This window comes from Bidens hawaiensis, unplaced genomic scaffold, assembly GCF_021521415.1.
Source record: "Bidens hawaiensis isolate Kalapana, Puna unplaced genomic scaffold, B.hawaiensis_p1.1 tig00022343_1, whole genome shotgun sequence".
NCBI classification, from domain to species: domain Eukaryota; kingdom Viridiplantae; phylum Streptophyta; class Magnoliopsida; order Asterales; family Asteraceae; genus Bidens; species Bidens hawaiensis.
In genome coordinates, this window is record NW_027493484.1 from 108,826 (window position 1) to 128,639 (window position 19,814).

The following is a 19,814-nucleotide window of genomic DNA, read 5'->3' on the forward strand; positions in this document are numbered from 1 at the left end:
TTTAAAGACGAAGCCAAATCTTGGCCATAAATTTTGACCCAAATCTTGGCCATAAAGTTGGCTTAATCCGTTTGTGTTACATAAGTTGCTCAGTCTCAAACGTTATATTTTATTCTATTATTTAGAAAAGAGCATCACATTGAAACAAACGTCACAGCATATACATTATTATTCTAGTTTAGTAGACCATTCATTCAGTAGTTTAATTTGGATAAACATAAACACCAACTACCTAATAACTCAATTTTATAAGTTAAAAAGTACAAACACAAAATTCATTTATAAGCTTTCATGATTCTACTCAAACAGCGGTTAAGCTAATGATTTTCCATCCATATCACCAGTTCAAAACGACTAAATGATCCAAGCCAGCCATGTCTAAACAGAATGCATGAATGGACACCATGGCATGTCAGAACCGCATAAAAGCTCCTACAAAACTAGCTAAAGAAAACTTGATTTGAAACGACTTGAGCCGGGCTAGCTCAATTTTTGGTAACCAAGCTCAGAAGGCTCGGCTTAAGGCATGGCTTGGCCCGTTGGCTTTCGAGAGCTCGAGCCCACTCTGGCATTTGACACACAAATTATGTGTTAAGGACCAATAGTCTTTCCCATGCACTATATTTCAATATATACAACCAAATGATATACCAAGCAAAAGATTTTTCTTTTTCTTTTAAAGACAGCTAAAATCAAACACTCTTCTCAAAGTTCCCAAAAGATTCAACACAAACTAAAAATAAAATCCCAAAAAAAAAACTGGGCCAAAAACCAAACTCAATGCGGCTCGGCCCGTTAACCCTCTTTGTTATTATGTTCATTCAATGACAAATTCTTGAACCACTGTTTCCAAGCAGCATCCTGTTGTTGTTCAAGCCAAGAAAGAAAACAGCTGTCCAACAAGCAGAATGAATTCACATACAAAAGTTGGTATTGTACGGGTATAAACCGAAAATTGGCAACTTGAACCATCGGCCAAATTCCGCCTTCTAAAACTAGCGCTGGAAGAAAATCGCGCTTCACGTCCTCTTTCACTTGATTAGCACTTTTTCCTGCTGCGAAGCCCATGTAGGAGAAGAAAACAAGAAGATCCACGGGCCCGAAAATGATCCCGTCAAGCGCTACTTTAGTTGCAACAAACCGTACGGATTTAGGTGGGTATTTAAGTTTGAATTTTAAAAACCGATCCAAACCTTCATACCTACAAGAACAATAGTATGGGTGAATTGTTTAAAATGCCCTTCTATAACAACTAACAAGAATAGAGGGAGATCTTCAGAAAATAACAAGTCTTAGACTTGCACCATTAAGTTTTTGTTACTTTTGGCTACTTTACTATCAGATTTAACTTATTTGATCTCGATTGACCTTTGATAATTCTTGCTCTTGGCCAAAAACAGTTTATATTTAAGTATACAAGTTATCACCATTCACCATTTCAGTTGATAAAAAATCTTGACTTGCTTTTGGCTGAAAAGATGGAACAAAAATGTCCAAGACTTGAGATTAGTAAGCCACATAACACCATTTTAGATGTAAAATCGTGACTTCGCATATATGGGAGAGATTGATTTACTTTCAGATACTGGCAGATTGACGAGAGATTTAACATCTAAAATATTAAATCAAACAAAATGCATTGTTACCATTTCATAAACGGTTATCAAAGCTTATGAACTTTCTGAAAGTTATGCCTATATGAAATCAATATTAATACCAAACAAAGATGCAAATCAAGTATGGTTTACTTTCTTTATAAATGTTCCTATCTTATGTTGAACCAAATACGGATGATATCCAGAGCCGATAGTTCATGTAGAGATGTCACCAACCTCTAAAAACTACCATATCTATTTTCTAAATAACCAGAAATAACTAACATAAATTCTACACTTGCAGTTTACCATAAAATTATATTTGTAAAATCTGAAAGAAGTACTAACCAGAAATGACCAACTGGTCCGACAAAAGCCATTCCAAATAAGCTTGTGGTAGCCACACGTCTCCAATTGATGTGTAGCTCTTTATCTTCCTCCTGTTAAATTAACGTGCATTAAATATATTATTATTCAATCATGACAATCACATGCTTCATATTTCTACAAGAAGCAAAAGAGAAAGCAAAAATAACAAGCAAATATAGTGACAGTGATATCCTGCAGAGGTAACATAATGAACGAACAAAGTGCAAATTGTTTCAGCTGTCCAATAAATAGTAAACCAGTTCTCGCGATAGAAATTAATCAGACCGCCCATAAAGGCGGTATGAAAAATATTAAGGGGGTGTTTGGGATTCCTAATTTTACCTCCTTATAGCTTATTTAAGGTATAGGTTATAAGTTACAAAGTTGTAACTTATACCTTATACACTCACAAAATCTAACTTCCCCAAACACCTAATAACTTATAACCCATAAGTTATAAGCTATAAGAAGCTAAAATAAGAAATCCCAAACACCCCCTAAAACTCCACAAGCAACTTATCCAGTTATCCATAAGATCACTGGTGCATGTCACATTTTGTTGATAGAAGAGAGAAAATTAGCCCTTTTGTTGCAACGGAAAAAAATAATTGTTAAAAAAATCTCCAAACACTACTACTTGTTATAGCAAAATGATATAAGTCATATATGCTCACCAAACCAAGCCACTTAATCAAAGAAAAACCCACGCATGTTATGCCTATACAGCATGTCAGAATCAAATCACTCATTTAACCATGAGATACATATCTACTTTTATCAGTGTATCAGGCTTTTTCACATGAATAAAGACTTAAACTAATGTGATACATGCCATCACATAGCCAATCAATTCATGTACGGACTCACGTATGTATTGCATTATTGATTTATTATTCGTGTAAAGAATGATAACATTCAGAGTTTAGGGGAGTAACGGTAGATATGGGACTAAACATTTACGTATCCTATGGCTATATGCGTGAAATTGCTCTAACGTGACCATGGAAGTATATCACACTCACTAAATTGGCTACTTATGTGATTTTCTCTTTATCAAACCTATGCACCAATGAAAGGAAAGTGGTAACTGAAAGAATCGTATGCAAATACAAAAACCATAAGATGAGAAGTTGATGAGCGACTATTGGCTTCTAGGTTCTAACCATTTAAGGCTAAACAATTGTAACAACCCAAAAATATTAAACATACTTGAAGCATCAAACTTCAAAGGTATCAAAATGAAGTTGAAAACCAAAATCGTCAATACGTTAAACTGCAAGTTAAGAGACCAAACTGTTAATATGGCAAATTTGAGCCAAACGAACCGTATGACCTAACTAAATACAGGCCGTACAGTAAGCCAAGAGTGAGCTTAAATTAACGAATAAGGTATTGAAAAATGGAATTTATTTCTAGAAATCCCAACATACAAAGTCAAAGAGACAAATGCAGAAACTTCTAAACATAAAGATAAGTACCCTAACCCCTTGCAATTATAGAAAGTATACATGATAATAATAATTGTGGTCTTGACTGGTCTACGTTTGTGTTTATGCACAATAAAATTGTAATTATACAAATGACCCAAAAAAGAATGGATAATAAATGCTAAAGCCGAGATTACGCGCCTCAAAGAATAAAATCTGAGTCTTGTACAAATGTCTACTCCACATTATGGCTTGATGACACTAAAATCACCAACGTTATGGCCCAATAACAAAGTACTTAAGTGTTTTGAGATTGCTTCCTACACTTGCTAATCTAATTATTACACTTTGATGCACATAACCATTTTTGAGTGTTTGAATGCCGGCAAACTAATTACACATATCTGATTATCAGGTGAAACTATCAATCCCAAATAACCAGTTTCAAAGTTGTTGCTTATTAAACTCCTTACATCCTTAAACAAACAATATTCTAATACAGTTAAACAATTGATTATCTAATTCTCTAGTTTGAGAGCATTCTCATCCCATTCCCCATTCTTATCTCTATAATTACACTAAAAAACACTACATTTCTCTCTCCTGTTCAATTAAATAATATTTTTTATACCTTTATCATTACAGTTTTCTCTCTCCTCTACTCACAACCAATCCAACAAATATTAAAAAATAAATAGGGGCAAACAATGTTCCCCAAATGTTTCCCCAAATTTACAAATAATCACTACATTTTTCTCTCCACCCCTATAATTTACACTCACAACTACTCAAAACCTCACCCTATAATTTACATACTCCCTTCACATAAATTGGATGTGAATGCTCTCATAACAACAAAAGCAAATTAAAACATATCTCCTGCATTGTGTTATGCTACAGTTAATCATGTAGCTAGATTATTCCATAAGGCATAACTAGTTTGACAACCAAAAGCCATTTTGTTTTTTATAACGAAAACACTCAAAGACACCACCAAACCATTCAAATGAAACAAATACTTTCGGTTTCCTAGCGCCTAACCCCGTCAACCTACTTAGTCGAGTCAAGCAGGTCATGAATAATAGCTTTACCACTTACAACCCCAATACCTACTAATACAAGTTTTAAAAAACCAGCTTTTACAATATAAAACCTAATATATCATCATACGAAAAACACTTACAGGTATCAAATTAGGGTTTTTATTGACAGCAGTGGCATGAGTAACCGTCTGAGCAGCAATATCACCAAACCCCCAAATTAAACCGGAGCTAATAACCTGAGTTTTCACCGGATGCACAGCTAAACACTTCTGGTACCATCTCCACAGCTTCAACATTATTATTATTATTATTGTTATTATCACATCCAACGAAAATTAGCCTCAATATATTAGTTTCTAGGGTTGTTCCATTTGTGACCAAAACTGTTGAGCACAGATTCGGTCAATTGGCTGTTTCGTGTGTCGATTGGATTGGCCGCAAACGGAATCGAAATATCGTCAAGAATTGGATTTGATTGATTGAAATGAAATTGGGGATGAAATTGAAGACTAGGGATGGACTATTACTACTGTAGGTGGTGTTTGGGGCCGAGTTTATGGGTTTGGTCAAAATATTATTATTGTAATTGTACTTTTATAATAATATTTTGAGTTTACGATACTGGTATCGAACACGGTACCGGTTCTCCTCCTCCTCGTTTTTTTAAACGACGACTTTCTTGTTTTGTGTTTAGTTAGGTTATCGCATTCTATAATTTGGAAAGTCTCCATGTTTCATTCTTGTCAGACTATATTGTCTTAACCGGACATACGCTGACTTCAGAGTTTGGCTTGAGCGTTCCCCGGGGATAACATACCGTCGGCTGTCACTTGACAGTCGTTGTGCCGCCACAAGAGCAGAACTCTCTGGCGTAACATACGGTGAGACGAAAACCCAGGTGCACTTTGAATCCGAACTGACAGCCTCGCAAGGCCTAGCCCAAATCTTTCATTGACAATATCCACTCAAAGTGACACAAGTGGGAATTCAACTTGAATCTCTACTGAAGAACCCCAAACTTTCTTATCACTAGACCACAAGTGGGTGATCGTACGTGTCACCTTCATTTTTTATTCTTATCATTTTTCTCGCATGTCTCTTTTATTAAATAAACATCTATCTTTTTAATATTATATATACTAATTATATTAGTAAATGCTAGTACTAATTATATTAATGGATCATTTTAAACAACCCCTAATTTTAAAAAAAAATTAACAATTGAAATTTAATTATGTAACCTTTTGTTTTTCAATCAAATACTAAGCAGATCACAAGGTGTCTCGAGCTCCAACGTAATTTCAACTTTTGTTTATCATATGTATATAAATCTTATTACCTTTTTCTTAATCAAATTTACATGATATGAATAATATAACTAATTAGATATACTCATCAATAAATCGGCCCAAATAGGAAACCTAAATGAGCTTGATGGACGGATAGTGCTCTTTCTGAAAAACATTTTCAGTTTAATCATTTATGGCCCATAAGTTTAAAGCTTTAATGGGCTATTATTTAGCAGCTAAACAGTTTCGATGGGCCTCAATATAAATATAAAGCTAAATTAAATGAGTTATTCTCACCACATTCACATATATTGTAGGCCTAAAACTTACAACCTATTTTACAAGGCTTTTCTAGCACAAAAGTAAAATTTCAAGCCGACACCCGAACCGAAAACTGAACCTAGCCCGTCATAAAAACCAAAACCAAAAACTTTTCAAGGACCAAAAACCCAACCCATGCGCAGCCTAGTTCATGCGTTTTATGTATTTATATTTTTGTCAATTTTATATTTTAGATATGTAAAAATATGTTTAGATACGATTAGATAATAGTATTCCTAGGTTACTAATAAACAAAATCCACATAGACATTCATTAGCAAACAAGTCAAAAGTGTCACCTCTAGCAAAACTTTTGAGGTAATACAAATAGATGTCAGATAGTTTCATAATATATATCAAGACGAGCGGTCCACTTAGCGACACCTCAAAGAACAATGGTGTACATAGCGATGCATAGACATATTAACGTATTCTAGGCGCACAAAATATAGGTGACACATTGTAATTTGTAAACTATCGCTATACATCTCTTGTCTATCTTGTTGGCGGCACACATGCAGTGTTGCTAAAATCTGCCTCAAGACGTAGCTAATAGCATCATTGGCATCATTTTCATCACTTAATCGTCACAATAAATTTTCTTTTCTTTTGTGGCTTACATTCTCTTGCTTGCATGGCATACATTAATTCTCTTGCATTTCATTACAGATTGGACATGACTTTGTGAAGTGTATCTATTAATTGGAAGAACTTTGAGCAATTCTCCTTGCGTTAATATTGTTTGTTTTACCCGGCGAGAGTTCACAACTTTGTTTTTTATTGTGCAAATAGAAATTTCATAGAAGGTCGGATTGTTCAGGGTAAAACACGCTAACATGTGAGCCTTGTCATCTACAACCACTAGCCTAAAACGTGTTGGTGATATTTGATGTCAGATCTCTCATTTACAGTACACAGTTAACGTGCAACTTGAAGGTGTTTAAAACAAGATCCGAAATATATTTGAGGTGGTACAATAACATTTATAGGGGGGATAAGGGTGACAACGAGAGAAAAGTAGGCAAGTAGATAACAACTACAGGTAATAAACATGCATGTGCAATCAATTCATGAAAGTGATCAATCTAATGATGGATATATTATCTCAAATTCAATGTTAAATAAGGGGTTAAAACAAATATCTCTATTTTTTTAATGTCATCAATATTTCAACATGTGTTGAATATAGTGTGGCTAGAAATTGTCTGATGGGTACATATGCAAGTCTATTATTCCTTTCACATGCTTTTCATTGAACCTCTATGCAACTATATCATTCAGTTTTGCCTACTTCTTCACTTAGCATTATGTATACTATTTAAAATCACTTCTAAATTAAAATATTTGCATCTTACGAAATAATAATTGGATAAAACATAAAATGTTTTCTCAAAGAACCAAAAGTAATTCTATGTGAAGTATGAAAATACGAACGAAATTGATTGATTAATTACGACCCCTTTATATAGTTGTTGAACTATTACAATGGTAGAGGCGAAACGTCGCAACGTTTCATAAACAATTATGATAAAATAGCTACCATTGAACTAAGTTGCTACCATATATACTTAAAATTTGCTACCGATCTTTAATTTGCTTCACACCTTTATTAACAAACCTGCTACCTTAGAGAGTAAGAGGTAACAACTTGCTAGTTAAGTCCAGTCATTTTTGGAGATTGTTTTTCATACAACTTTTCGACATAAAAATAAATAAATAAATAGACACCAATTAATGGTATCAAAGTCATAGAGGTTTTTTAGTACCGAGACCACCGTAAAATTAAACAAGCATGTACTTCACGTCTCTAACTCACATCAAAGTCTATTATGACTTCTCTTAATTTGGTTTACCATTAATTCCCCATTGGCAAAAAATAATCTTAATGTCACTAATTCACCAACACACTTAGCTAGGGGACAAGCAACACCTCAAAAGAAAAGCGCGATGCACGTAGCTAACCAAAAAGCAACGTATTTTAGGTGTAGAAAAATCTGACGCGAGTTGTAAACTGTCGGTACCGATCATATGTTTACGTCGCTAATAGTATCACTTGCGTCATTTTCATCACTTATCCGTCCACAAGTAGATTTTGTTTTCTTTTGTGCGTTACATTCTCTTGCATTTGGAATCCAAGAAAAAGTTAGATTCAATATCTTGGTTTTCAATACATTGTGAAGTCTATCAATTTGAAAGACTTTAAGGTAATTTTCCGTACGTTGATGTTGTTTTCTTTTATGGTAACACGTAAAATCACAATATTGTCTGTTTTACTGATAGGAGTTCATGTTTTAGCTTTTGGTTGTATGCAGTGGCGGCCTAACATTTTTAGAGGCCTAAAGCGGATTAAAATATATGAGGCCTTTTTCCCAAAAAAAAAACTTTTTTCCTTTACGAACCTAACATGCACGTCGAAATTTGATGAAATTAACCAATAAGATTTTATATGGGACATTGTATTTGTTACTCCAACTCAAATTCCACCACTTAGCATAAGCCAATTAATGAACTTAGCGGATTCAACTAAGGAAAAAGTAAGCCAAAAATCAACTAAGCAAAATCAAGCATATTCAGACAAAAATCAAGCATAACTTTACTAACAACGGAAACAAATGAAATGAAACCTTAAATTGTGAAAATGAAAATTGAAAGATATAAGGAAAAAAAAACAAACTTTTAAAACTTGACTCATGAATGTCCAACGATAGTGAGTTGTGAGGGTCGATAAACTTTGAAACTATAGGTGTTTCTTGTCTCGTCTCTCAAAATCAAACTATTGTATATAATAAAAACTAATGCAATATTTTTAAATAGAAACAATAAAAAAACCTAACAAATAAATCTCTTTTCTAATTATATAGGAACATATAATTCATAAAAGTAATATACATAGAACACAACATTTTATATCTTGTCTAGAAAGACATGTGAACCATTAGAAATTAGAAATTTAAGAAAATTATTATTGCAAGGTTTTTCTGGAAGTAAATTAAATAAAAGAACTAGGAAAAGGAAATTACTAGAAACCAATTGGATTCGAACCTACGTTTCCGTGGAATAAAAAGGCCCAAGTACCATTGCAATGCCAAGAACATATTGGATAAGAATGCGCAGTAAATAATAATATCACCACTAAACATATGAATCTTATTTTAAAAAATGGGGGCCTTTAAATTTTGGGGGCCTAAAACTTGGGCTTTAGTCTCTTGTACTATTGGGCCGGCCCTGGTTGTATGCATCGTCCACAGTTATTCGTTTAAAACGCATTGGTGATATTAATCAGAGGTTGGGATTTATGGTCAATGCATAATTTGAGAGTATTAAAGAAAATCCAACAGAGGTTTGTAGGATCGAAGAATAATTGTTGCTTGTTTTGGGAGAATAAGGTGACAACGAGAGGAACGTATGTATCAATGCGTACAAACAGTACGGTAATAATGCATGCAATTAAACAAGAAACTCATCATTCGAATGGCTGAATACATTTCATATAATTCTGATTGTATAGTTAAAAAACGAGTTTTGTTCCGGTAGCAATATACATGCTGATTAATCATGTGTAGCAGTGTCATCGGATTACATATTTAACGAACTGAATCATTTACGAATTAAAAGGTAACTAGGTAACAAAACCTGCCACATTGCAGTGGTTGCGTGACATGAGTTCGGAAGGTATTGGTTAACTTTGTTACGACATCGGTAGTAAAGCAAAAAATATACGTAATAATTTGTGAGCGCACAGTGTCCTCACACTTACACCTTGAGATAGATCAAAGCAGTAAGAATTCGATATGTATTGGTTAGTTTCGTATGGCATTAATGGCGCTGTTGAATTTTGTGAGAGTTAAAATAGGTTCATCTTAAAACTTGCTGAATTTTGTGTGAGTTAAATTGTGTATTGGCCTGTTGGGTACATCTTATATGGCATTAATGGCGCTGATATTTAGTTGGCCATTATGTTGGGTCTGTTGGCAGATTTGACAATAAAGTTTTTGGCCATCATTTATGGTAGCTACCGTAAGCCATCTTCTTTCATTTTTAAAGCCACTTGTATCCAACCAAAAAACAAATACCTAGGCACTAACGAAAAAGGATAAAGCATCTCTAATTTGCAAACCACCGCCCTCCACACCCTAGTCACCGCCTGACAATCACTAAACACAAAAGCATTAGTCTCTACACAATTGGATCCAGTTCCTTAGACTACGGGGATTTGCAACTTGCAACTAACACTGGATAATCTAATATTTGTGATACACTTTCAGATCAATTTAATTTGATAGTTTGTCTGAATATTAAATTAGAAAAAAACTTAGAAGAGACAAGAATTGTATGTGTGTATGACAATTCAAAAACCAGATGGATTAACCAAAATTACGATGACACGCCGTATATTACAAGTTAGAATTAGAAATTACATTTGCCATTTTTTTTTTTGCAATTTAAATTGGCATAAGAAAATGCCCCCATATTTTGACCACTAATTGGTATGTGCGGTATTATTACATATCGTGCATATATGGTATGATATATAACACATGTCATATGTGGTGTATACTGCATATATATGGTATTAAGTTCTCTGTCTTTTAGTTTCCGTATTACCGTTTTCTTTTTACATTTGTCGTTATTAATATTATGAATATATTTTTTTGGATTTTAATTTAATTTTATTGTAAGGAAGTTTGTAATATACTTGGACCTATTTTGATCAATTTATGTTTGCTTATGTTCATTTTTGGATGAAACAAGGAATGAATCATTTACTTAATGTTTTATATATGTTCGTTTGTGTTCATTTAAATGTATTTATTTATATTCCGTTATGTTTGTATGTGTTCGTTTACGTTTGTTCATATATATTTTTACCTTTGTTCAATTACAAATATTTAACCCGGGTTTGTATCGAAGAGCATTAAGATAAAAAAAAACTAAATCAGACATGCTTTTATAAATTTAAAATAGCATGGTATGTTATTAATTTACCACAGTAGCAACCGTTCTAGGCATGAAATCAAGGTTGGCATGGTGGTGGTGGTATGAGTGATGAAGATAAAAATAGGTTGACCCCGATAGGGTTTCATAAATAATAGAGAAGGTAAGGGGCGACCAGATTTGAACCGTTGGCTGATTAACTGGTGTTCATTAGATGATTCAGGAGAAATCCAATAAAAAAGGGGAGGTTGTTTGATGTTAAAAGGGTTTCACAAATAAATAGATGTCATAGCCCATTTAAGGGCTGTCCGGGTCTGGTGAGACCCATCACTCGCTTAGTTTTTAACTTAAATGAGATGTTATAATCTGTTTAAAGGTTATACAGGTTTGGTTCAACCCATGACCTATGAAAATTATTGTTTGATGATGAAGGGTTTCACAAATACATGTGATGTTATAACCAGTATAAGGACTATCCGGATTTGATGAGACCAATAACTCATTTATTTTTTTTTAACTTAAACGGATCGAACGTACAAAATTTCATCACTAACCAATGAAACAATCTGGTAGTGCTATTTGCGGTGGGGGGAATAGGGAACGAAACTTAGATTATTTTGATAGTCAATTAATATCTATAATATGTATAAACGAAACCTTTAAAAGCTCTCTGGTTGCTTCCTACATTCCTTCAAGCCACCAGATTGCATTATTTGTAAATGGAGACTTTTCATGCATTTGACCTGATGTGGGGTGGATGTGCTATTAAAATAGTATGGGAGATTTAGCTTTCGCACAAGATCGTGTTTTAAATTTATAAAAGTGATTTCTACTAATACTAAACACACACAAAATAGGCAATTGTACCTATCATATATGTAGAATAATATTGGTAAGAACCAAGTATCGATCCGTGGACACAAATGTTTCTAATAATGAATCTTCGTTTTGGTTCAGTCGGAGAGTTTTAATCATTTTGGGTTTGATTTTTAAACTTTTTATAAAATAGAATTACTTATATATTTAATATGTAAGTGACAAGAAGAGAAATTTTAAATGAGTAATTCAATAATATTAAGGTTACCATTTAAGATCAAGAATTCACTCTATTCTTCCTTGATGATTAATAAGTAAACATGTGATAAATTTGCCTTAATAATATATGATAATATAGTCTCTCATTTCTAAGTAAACATATTCTATGACATAAAAAAAAGTATCATGCGTATTTTCAATTCCATCCTTACTTAATCTCATACTACCACAAGAATGTCAATTTAAGTAGGCAAGTAGTTTAGTAAAGTAGAAAGATTAGGATTGACTTCGATTTATCAAATACCAATTCTAACAACTTCGGGTGATTGTAGTTAACTCACACAACCTCCCATTGGTTAATTTAATTAGGTTATAATTACACATTCCATTAACATATGATTTATTTAACTAGCATGATAACCTAAGCAATCATGTTAACAATGTTATTTCAGAATTATCAAAACTTGAGAAATAGATCATAACATATATCTCATCATTTCTAAGTATAATATAAGGATCCATGTTTTATCGTGTTAACAATGTTATTTCAGGTTGATTCTAAACTCTACTTCTCTGTCTGGTGGGGCTCCTGGTAACTCATCGGGAATGTTAAAACACACGGATCTAAACTCAGATCTATAACAATTAACACTGAGATCTATTACCGTATAGGATCTAGGTAATGATTACTCTTAATTGTGTATCTCTATATATATTATATTAGGTGTATTATATGTGTATATATTAGTAATAGGTTAATTATATGAAGCTTTGATCGAGAGGATACTTGGCCAGCAATTCAATACTTTAAACTCAAAACTTATATTAAACAGAGGAGGAACCCTATATAAATAGACGATAGAATCTAGTTCGTTACACATTCCATAACAAACTAGCCTTCCAATTCGTTACATTACAATAAATAACGAACCGCCCCCTGATTCGTTAAACATCCTTAATGAATCAAGAGGAAACTTAACTTAATGTCTAGTTCGTTAAACATCCCTAACGAACTAGACTGTTCTTTTAACGAACTAACTTAATTTAATAACTTTTACATTAAAAAAACGATAAATACAAAACGATAATTACAAAGACTCGAGACGCAAAACCGTGTGCTAACAGACACCCCCTCGTCTTGAGTTCTTTGTCTTTAAATTACTTGAAGCGTTTGGTCTGCCAATCTCTGCAACTGTGAATCCCATGCTCATGACACACACGAACAACGCGTTGAAATTGCATTGCCCGGTCATAGTCTTCACGACGCTCAATTAATATCTTATTCTTGAATAACACATCATTGTCGGTCTCTGTCAAGTTCACGAGCCACATCGGATCAATGATCTTTATCAGCCCGGTCTTTAAGCCCTTACCCAACACAATAACGACCTCGCCAGTTCGATTGTCATAATACCAACGGTTGAAAGATAAATACATATGCTGATTCAGCGTCTTGACCGGTACACGCTTCATTTTCTTTGGAGGCTTTACTTTAAGAACCAACTTTCTCCAACCCGTCATTGGATCAATCTCATCAATACTCTTGCGAGTTGGAATCTGTGGCTTAAAAAAATTAAATCCGTGATTGACCTCGAACAACAGATGTTGATGAAACCAATCTGCATATCGATTTCCCCCACGGTTCATAAAAGGTCGACACGCGAGTGTCCGATCTTCCCAACGCGGTAATGAAAGAACGTCAGTAATCTTTTCATAATACTGAATGCCGTTCTCCCATTTAATAATATAGACCTTTAAATCTGAATCATAAAGCCATGAAATAATGTCACCTCGTACTTTAGATAAGGCCTTAAAAGATGTCATCTGATTTGCTTGAGCGCGATCGACAGCTTCAACTTTCTGCTCTTTATCCACATACCGGTATGCATCAATAATCTTACGAGCTTTCTTGTTCCGATAAGCAAACCAACTCTGAATATAAGCTACAGTCAGATCTCTCTTTGAATCAAATCTTGTATCAACAACATTCTTGCATTTTGATACCTTTTCTAGATGATCCTCAGCTGCTTTGACTGTTTCTTCATTAAATATTGGAGCACCCTGATCAACATTAGTGTGTTGAAATAAGTCAGGGTATTCCTCAGCAGTCATGTCCTCAATCTCCACCTCCTCATCCTCATAAATAAAGGACGTGTTCATCTCAATAGTTGGATCATTTAAGATCTCTTCATCGTTCTCGACCTCCACATCGTTCTCAGCCTCTAACACGGTTAATTCATCATCAGTTAGACCAAGCAGTATGAAGATCTGCTCTCGTGTTAGAGACCTCTCAACAAACTGTCCTTCTTCAATCTCATCAGCATTAACAATGCTTCTAACCACACCCGTACCATCAACAAAGATAACGGTATTAGCCTTGATCATCTCAATGGGTTTAGCAGCTGTATAATCATGATAAACAATTATCTGCTTTCCCAAATCACCGACTGCACTTGTACCAGCACCAGAAGACGAGCCGTGAGTTTGTTTAGGATCACTTCCTCCAGTACCCGAAGCATCTGTATCTTCATCATCATTTTTAAGCTTCTTCAGTGCATCGTCCTTGCATGTCAACTGCAAGATAAGATCCTCTTGCTCTTTTATTTTCACCCCCTGAGACGTAACAATCTCACGGAGGGCCTTTGTCTCCTTCTAACAGAACGAAATGTAACCCATCATCTTTCGTTGATGCTCCATCATTCGTTCTTGGTTCAATCGATCAGCAGCCATCTGTTTCTCATAAAGATGTAGCAAGCTCAAGAGCATGTTCGTCTGATTTTCTTGAGGCATAACATGAAACGACGGAGGAATCGGCTGCACAGGTCCTTGAGGTCGATTAAGCCTCAAGAATGAAATATCCATGCGTGGCGGTGGCATCCTCATCAATGTTGGAGAAACCACCGATGTTACTGTAGTAGGTCTTGGCAGTGTAGATAGAACGGTTTAGGGAATCATGCCAAGCCGAGGATCAGATGTAAGCGTGGTCGTCAAGGTAAGTTCCGGGGTGCTAGTAGTAAGCGGCACAGCCGGTCTTTGAGGAATGGACAACCGTGGAGGTTGAACTCCAAATGAAATGCCAGCACCGACCGACACACGTCGCTTAGACGACCCTTCACCAACTAATTCCTTCCCTTTTCGTTTACGTTGAGCAGCTATAGCAGCAGCTGCCTCAACCTCGGCCTGTTGTTGAGCTGGATCTCCACCATCACCACCATTACCACCATTATCACCATCATCACTGAAATACATGTATTTATACATCTCGAATCCCTTGTAAAGTTATGTTTATTTAATGTTTTGAGTTCGTTTTAGTTCGAGTTTTGTTAATCTTTTATTAATTAAGGTTTTTGAGTCAAAGTTTATATGTTTATCATCTTTTAAATCGTTTGGTGTCTTGAATGTTAAGCTTTAATTCTTTATATTATTTCGTGAGAAGTTTATGCTCGTTTTGATCGTCAATGATTACATGATTGCTTCACTAATGTTTTATTATGTTTTCATATGTATGGTGGCTTAAGAGAAGCTAGGGAAGCAAGGTCTAGAAGATTCAATGTTACTTGGAGTTCAAGTGAAGATTAATCAAGATTTAGCAACAAATAAGAAGAAAATAACAACAAAATCCGTATGCCACCCTCTAGGGGCGCCACCGCCCGCGACGACATAAGAGAAAAGGCCTAGGCGCGGCGCCTAGGGCCCCCTGTTCATCCGTTTTTGCAAGTCCAAGCCCGATATTTCGATATATAAACATCATTATGTACCTAGCCAAAGAGGGAGGGATTGCAGCCGATTTTCTAAAGGTTTAAGCTAAGTTTGGAGAAGTTTTGGAGGCTAGGAGTAAGGAGGATCATCAAGCTTTCACACAATTGTTTAAGAGTCGATTAAGAAGGGTTCTTTCCTTCTTCTTCATCATCCTTGTTCAATTTATATCATGATTCTCTTTTGTTTACTTGGTTTTAGTTATTTGTCTTTGGTTTTAACTATGCTAGGCTAGACTTCATGTCTACCTAGGTTTGATGAACATGTTTGAGACTTGATTTTTTGCTTTGGACTTATTCTTTGATTATGGTTTGTTGATTTAATAGTAAAAGACTTGATTTTGCTTTCATGATGCATATGAATGTTTATTATCTTGATTGATTGTTGATTATAGCTTCACATGGATTTTGTTTTCTATTGATTGTGTTCTTTAGATCTTAGGGTTCATGTTTAATCTTTACTTGGTGTTTTGATTATTATGGTTGAATAGGCCTATTAGATCATAGAAGCTTGTTGATAGTTGGTTAGGGTTTTAAATGTTTTGCTAAATTCCAATAGCTATGAGGTGAGGAGTTGTTCGTGTGTCTTGGTCAATTGCATGCTAGGATAGATTGTGACAATATTCTTGCTTAGTGCGTTGATCCTTGTTCATGATGTCATGTTAGTTTATCAAGTTATCTAGAGTTTTGTGTTTCGTAAGATTGCTTGCTTTAGATACCATTAATTAACCCTATTTGATAACTTTGCGGAAATCAATACTACTGATTGCTTAATAATCTAATAATTGTTCTTTGGGATTTCGCTTGATTCAGTCAAGGGTCCTTAAGTTTTTGTTAGATGAACATGTTTAGAAATCAATTTCCATAATCATGTTATTTGTCCATTGCTTAATGATTGTTGATACATGGGATTCTTACCTAGGTATATTCCTTCTCTGGTTGGTTTCGATCTCGTGATTAATTGCTTGTTATCTCGTTTACTTGTTTAATTTCTTTCTTAGTTTAATATTAGTTCAAAAACCCCCTTTAAACATTAATAATAAATAGTCGTGTCGTAAGTCGAGTCTAATTAGTTAATTAACGTAATATATAGAGTCCTCTGGGTTCGATATTCCGGACTTACTTAGCTTAGTACAATTGATCGGTTCACTTGTCGGTGTTTTGTTTAGTTGAGTCTTAGGTCTTGTTTTTATTACTTGTTTAATTTAGTTAATATTTATTGACTGTTTTTAGCACTTCAAGTTTTTGGCGCCGTTGCCGGGGACTTTTGGCGATTGCGTTAATAGCTTTACTTGGACTTACTTGCTATATTCGTGCTATTTGTTTTATTTTAGTTTGAGTCGTAAGAGTCTAATTTAAGTTTCAAGTTTATTTTAGTTTATTTTTAAGTATTCAAGTCTACTCACTTGGTCTTTTGCGTTTTTCAGGTTTATGCCACATCTTCGTTCGCAAGGACCACCGTTGGATAATCTGAATTTGTCCCCGTTGTAGACCGAGGCTAGTTCGTCACAAAAATCGTCACCACAAAGTTCACCACCAGAAAGCCCGAGAAGTCAGCCAGACGTTCAAATGGCCGACGACAGAACAATTGCTGCTCAAGCCTTCGATGGCTTAACCAGGAACCAGTCATGCATCGTCGTTCCCGCAATCGAAAATCCCAAAAATCGTCACCACGAGGATGCACCGGCTCATATTAACCGACTTTATCGCGTTCTTAAAACTATTAATTTGAAAGGTGCTACTGAAGATGCAATTTTCTTACATATTTTTCCCTTTTCACTTACAGGTAAAGCAGCTATTTGGCTTGACACGCAGCCACCTGATACGTTCACCACTTGGGAAGCGCTACGTTCTGCATTTATCAAGAGATACTTCCCACCGGCTAAAGCAGCTGTTCTTCGCGATCAGATTCACTTGTTTCACATGGAGCCGGATGAGCAATATTGTCATGCTTGGGAGCGATTTCAGAGCTTGTTGTCTCGATGTTCACAGAATGGTCTCACACCATGGGCTCTCGTGGAGAAATTCTATAATGGGTTGAATTACGAAACCCAAGTTCGGTTCGACACGGCCGCAGGAGGAAGCCTTCTGGCTAGGAAGAATGTCGCCGAATGTAACGAGATGTTTGAGAGCTTCGCTCAATCGGACCTCGCCAAAGGGCCACGGCGCGGGAATTCCATTCCGGTTAGCAGCACATCCTCATCCGCTCGAGGTGTACACCAGGTTAATCTAGATACCAGTGTGGCTGTTGCTTTGGAATCACTAACCCTAGAGGTTAAGGAACTTAAAGCCAAGGTGGACAGATGTGAGTTTTGTAGAGGTGGACATGGTACGTTGGAGTGCCCGATGATGAATTAACAGGTCGACTTTGTTGCTGGTCAGAATAGGTTTCCCAACAATTACAACAACAATAATCAGAGTTGGAATACCTACAAGAAACCGAATCAGAATAATGCTAACTGGCGTTCGTCGGGTGCACCACCCGGATTTCAAAACTCTTATAATCAAGGACAAGGTCAGTATTTTAATAATAATAAAACCGATGGTGATGATATTCAAAATAATGTGCAGGATTCGAACGGTGGACTTGGGCGTTTGGAAGAGATGATGAAGCTAATCTTGGATAGAGATCAAGTTACACAGAAAAAGTTAGCCGAACACGATTTGCTCTTCAAGAATCAACAATCTTCTATTCTCGATATTCAAAGGACTGTTGGTGACATTGCTCGTCGTTTTGAAGAAAGGCACCCAGGTCAGTTTTCGGGTATCCCTCAAACTAATCCGGTTGCTCAATTGAAGGCCATCTCCACTCGTAGCGGTAGGGTTTTCGGTCCGGAAGTAGTTAGTAGAGAAGTTGAGAAAGATGGGGAAGACGAGTTGTTGGATGAGGAGATAGAGATGGAGGCTCCGGGTAAGTCACAAAGTACAACACCAATTATAGAGTCGCAAGTTGAGAAAAACACTGAGAAGAAGTCGGTTGGAGTCCGGCCACCACCACCATACATCATTAACCCTGCCTATGTCCCGTATCCCGCTCGTCTAAAGAATCAACAATATATGAAAGATTACGGGCATTTTATTAATATATTTAGCCAATTGAATGTCAACCTCCCGTTCGTCGAAGTTCTTCAACATATGCCGAAGTACGCCAAATTTTTGAAAGACCTTCTTAAAAGAAAGGATAAGTTGGAGGAGCTGTCGACTGTACCGCTGAATGGAGAGTGTTCTGTGGTGGTTCTTAATAAAGTACCGGAGAAATTACCCGACCCCGGTGTTTTACCATTCTATGCCTTTTCGGAAGTGACACGACATGTCAAGCATTGGCCGATCTTGGAGCTAGCATAAACCTCATTCCATATTCTTTGTATGAAAAGCTAGACCTAGGAGAGCTCACCCCTACTCCTATGACTATGTCTTTAGCCGATCGTTCCGTTAAGTATCCGAGGGGTGTCGTGGAGAATTTGCTCGTTAAGGTAGATAATTTGGTTTTCCCCGCAAATTTTGTTGTTTTAGATATGGAGGCCGACGAGAGAGTTCCTATCATTTTGGGTCGTCCATTCTTACGTACCGCTAGGGCAATCATCGATGTGTTTGAAGGCAAGATAACTCTTAGAGCCGGCGATGATAGTGCCACTTATTTGGCTAAGTCCATGAGACATCCAAGTGGTCAAGACGGTCTCATTGATCCATGTCATCCAGTTTATTCGATAGAATCATTTATCTCAGGCATGGATCCTAGTCTTGATTGTTCCCGTTCTGTAAGTTTAAGTGTGGGGAAGGAGCGAAAGGTTTCGAGTTCTTGGGTAACGGTAAATTGTGTTGGAGAAAAAGGTGGTGGAAAGCGTAAGAATGTGAAGGATCGTGGAGTTAGAAAGAAGAAGATCAAGGTTGAAGAATGGTCGGATCGTGATTCGGTATCTTTGAGGGCATTGGAGTTTTACCGAGGTGGAGGAAGCTCCTCTCGGTCCGCCACGTGATTCGCATAGCATGGATTCTTGAGTGAAAAATCAAGTGTAGAGTTTGTAGATTTTTCCTTTACTTTAATT

General features: G+C 35.8%; 1 protein-coding gene across 1 annotated transcript; it reads right to left on the minus strand.

The window, feature by feature from the left end:
* Positions 1 to 545: 545 nt before the first annotated feature.
* LOC143565463 (uncharacterized) lies at positions 546 to 4,984 on the minus strand. The gene is made up of 3 exons (XM_077052427.1): positions 4,575 to 4,984; positions 1,944 to 2,035; positions 546 to 1,201 (listed from the first exon to the last, which is right to left on the minus strand). The coding sequence occupies exons 1-3, from the start codon at positions 4,728 to 4,730 to the stop codon at positions 796 to 798; spliced, it is 654 nt and encodes a 217-aa protein (XP_076908542.1). The 5' UTR covers positions 4,731 to 4,984; the 3' UTR covers positions 546 to 795.
* Between the last annotated feature and the right edge of the window lie 14,830 nt (positions 4,985 to 19,814).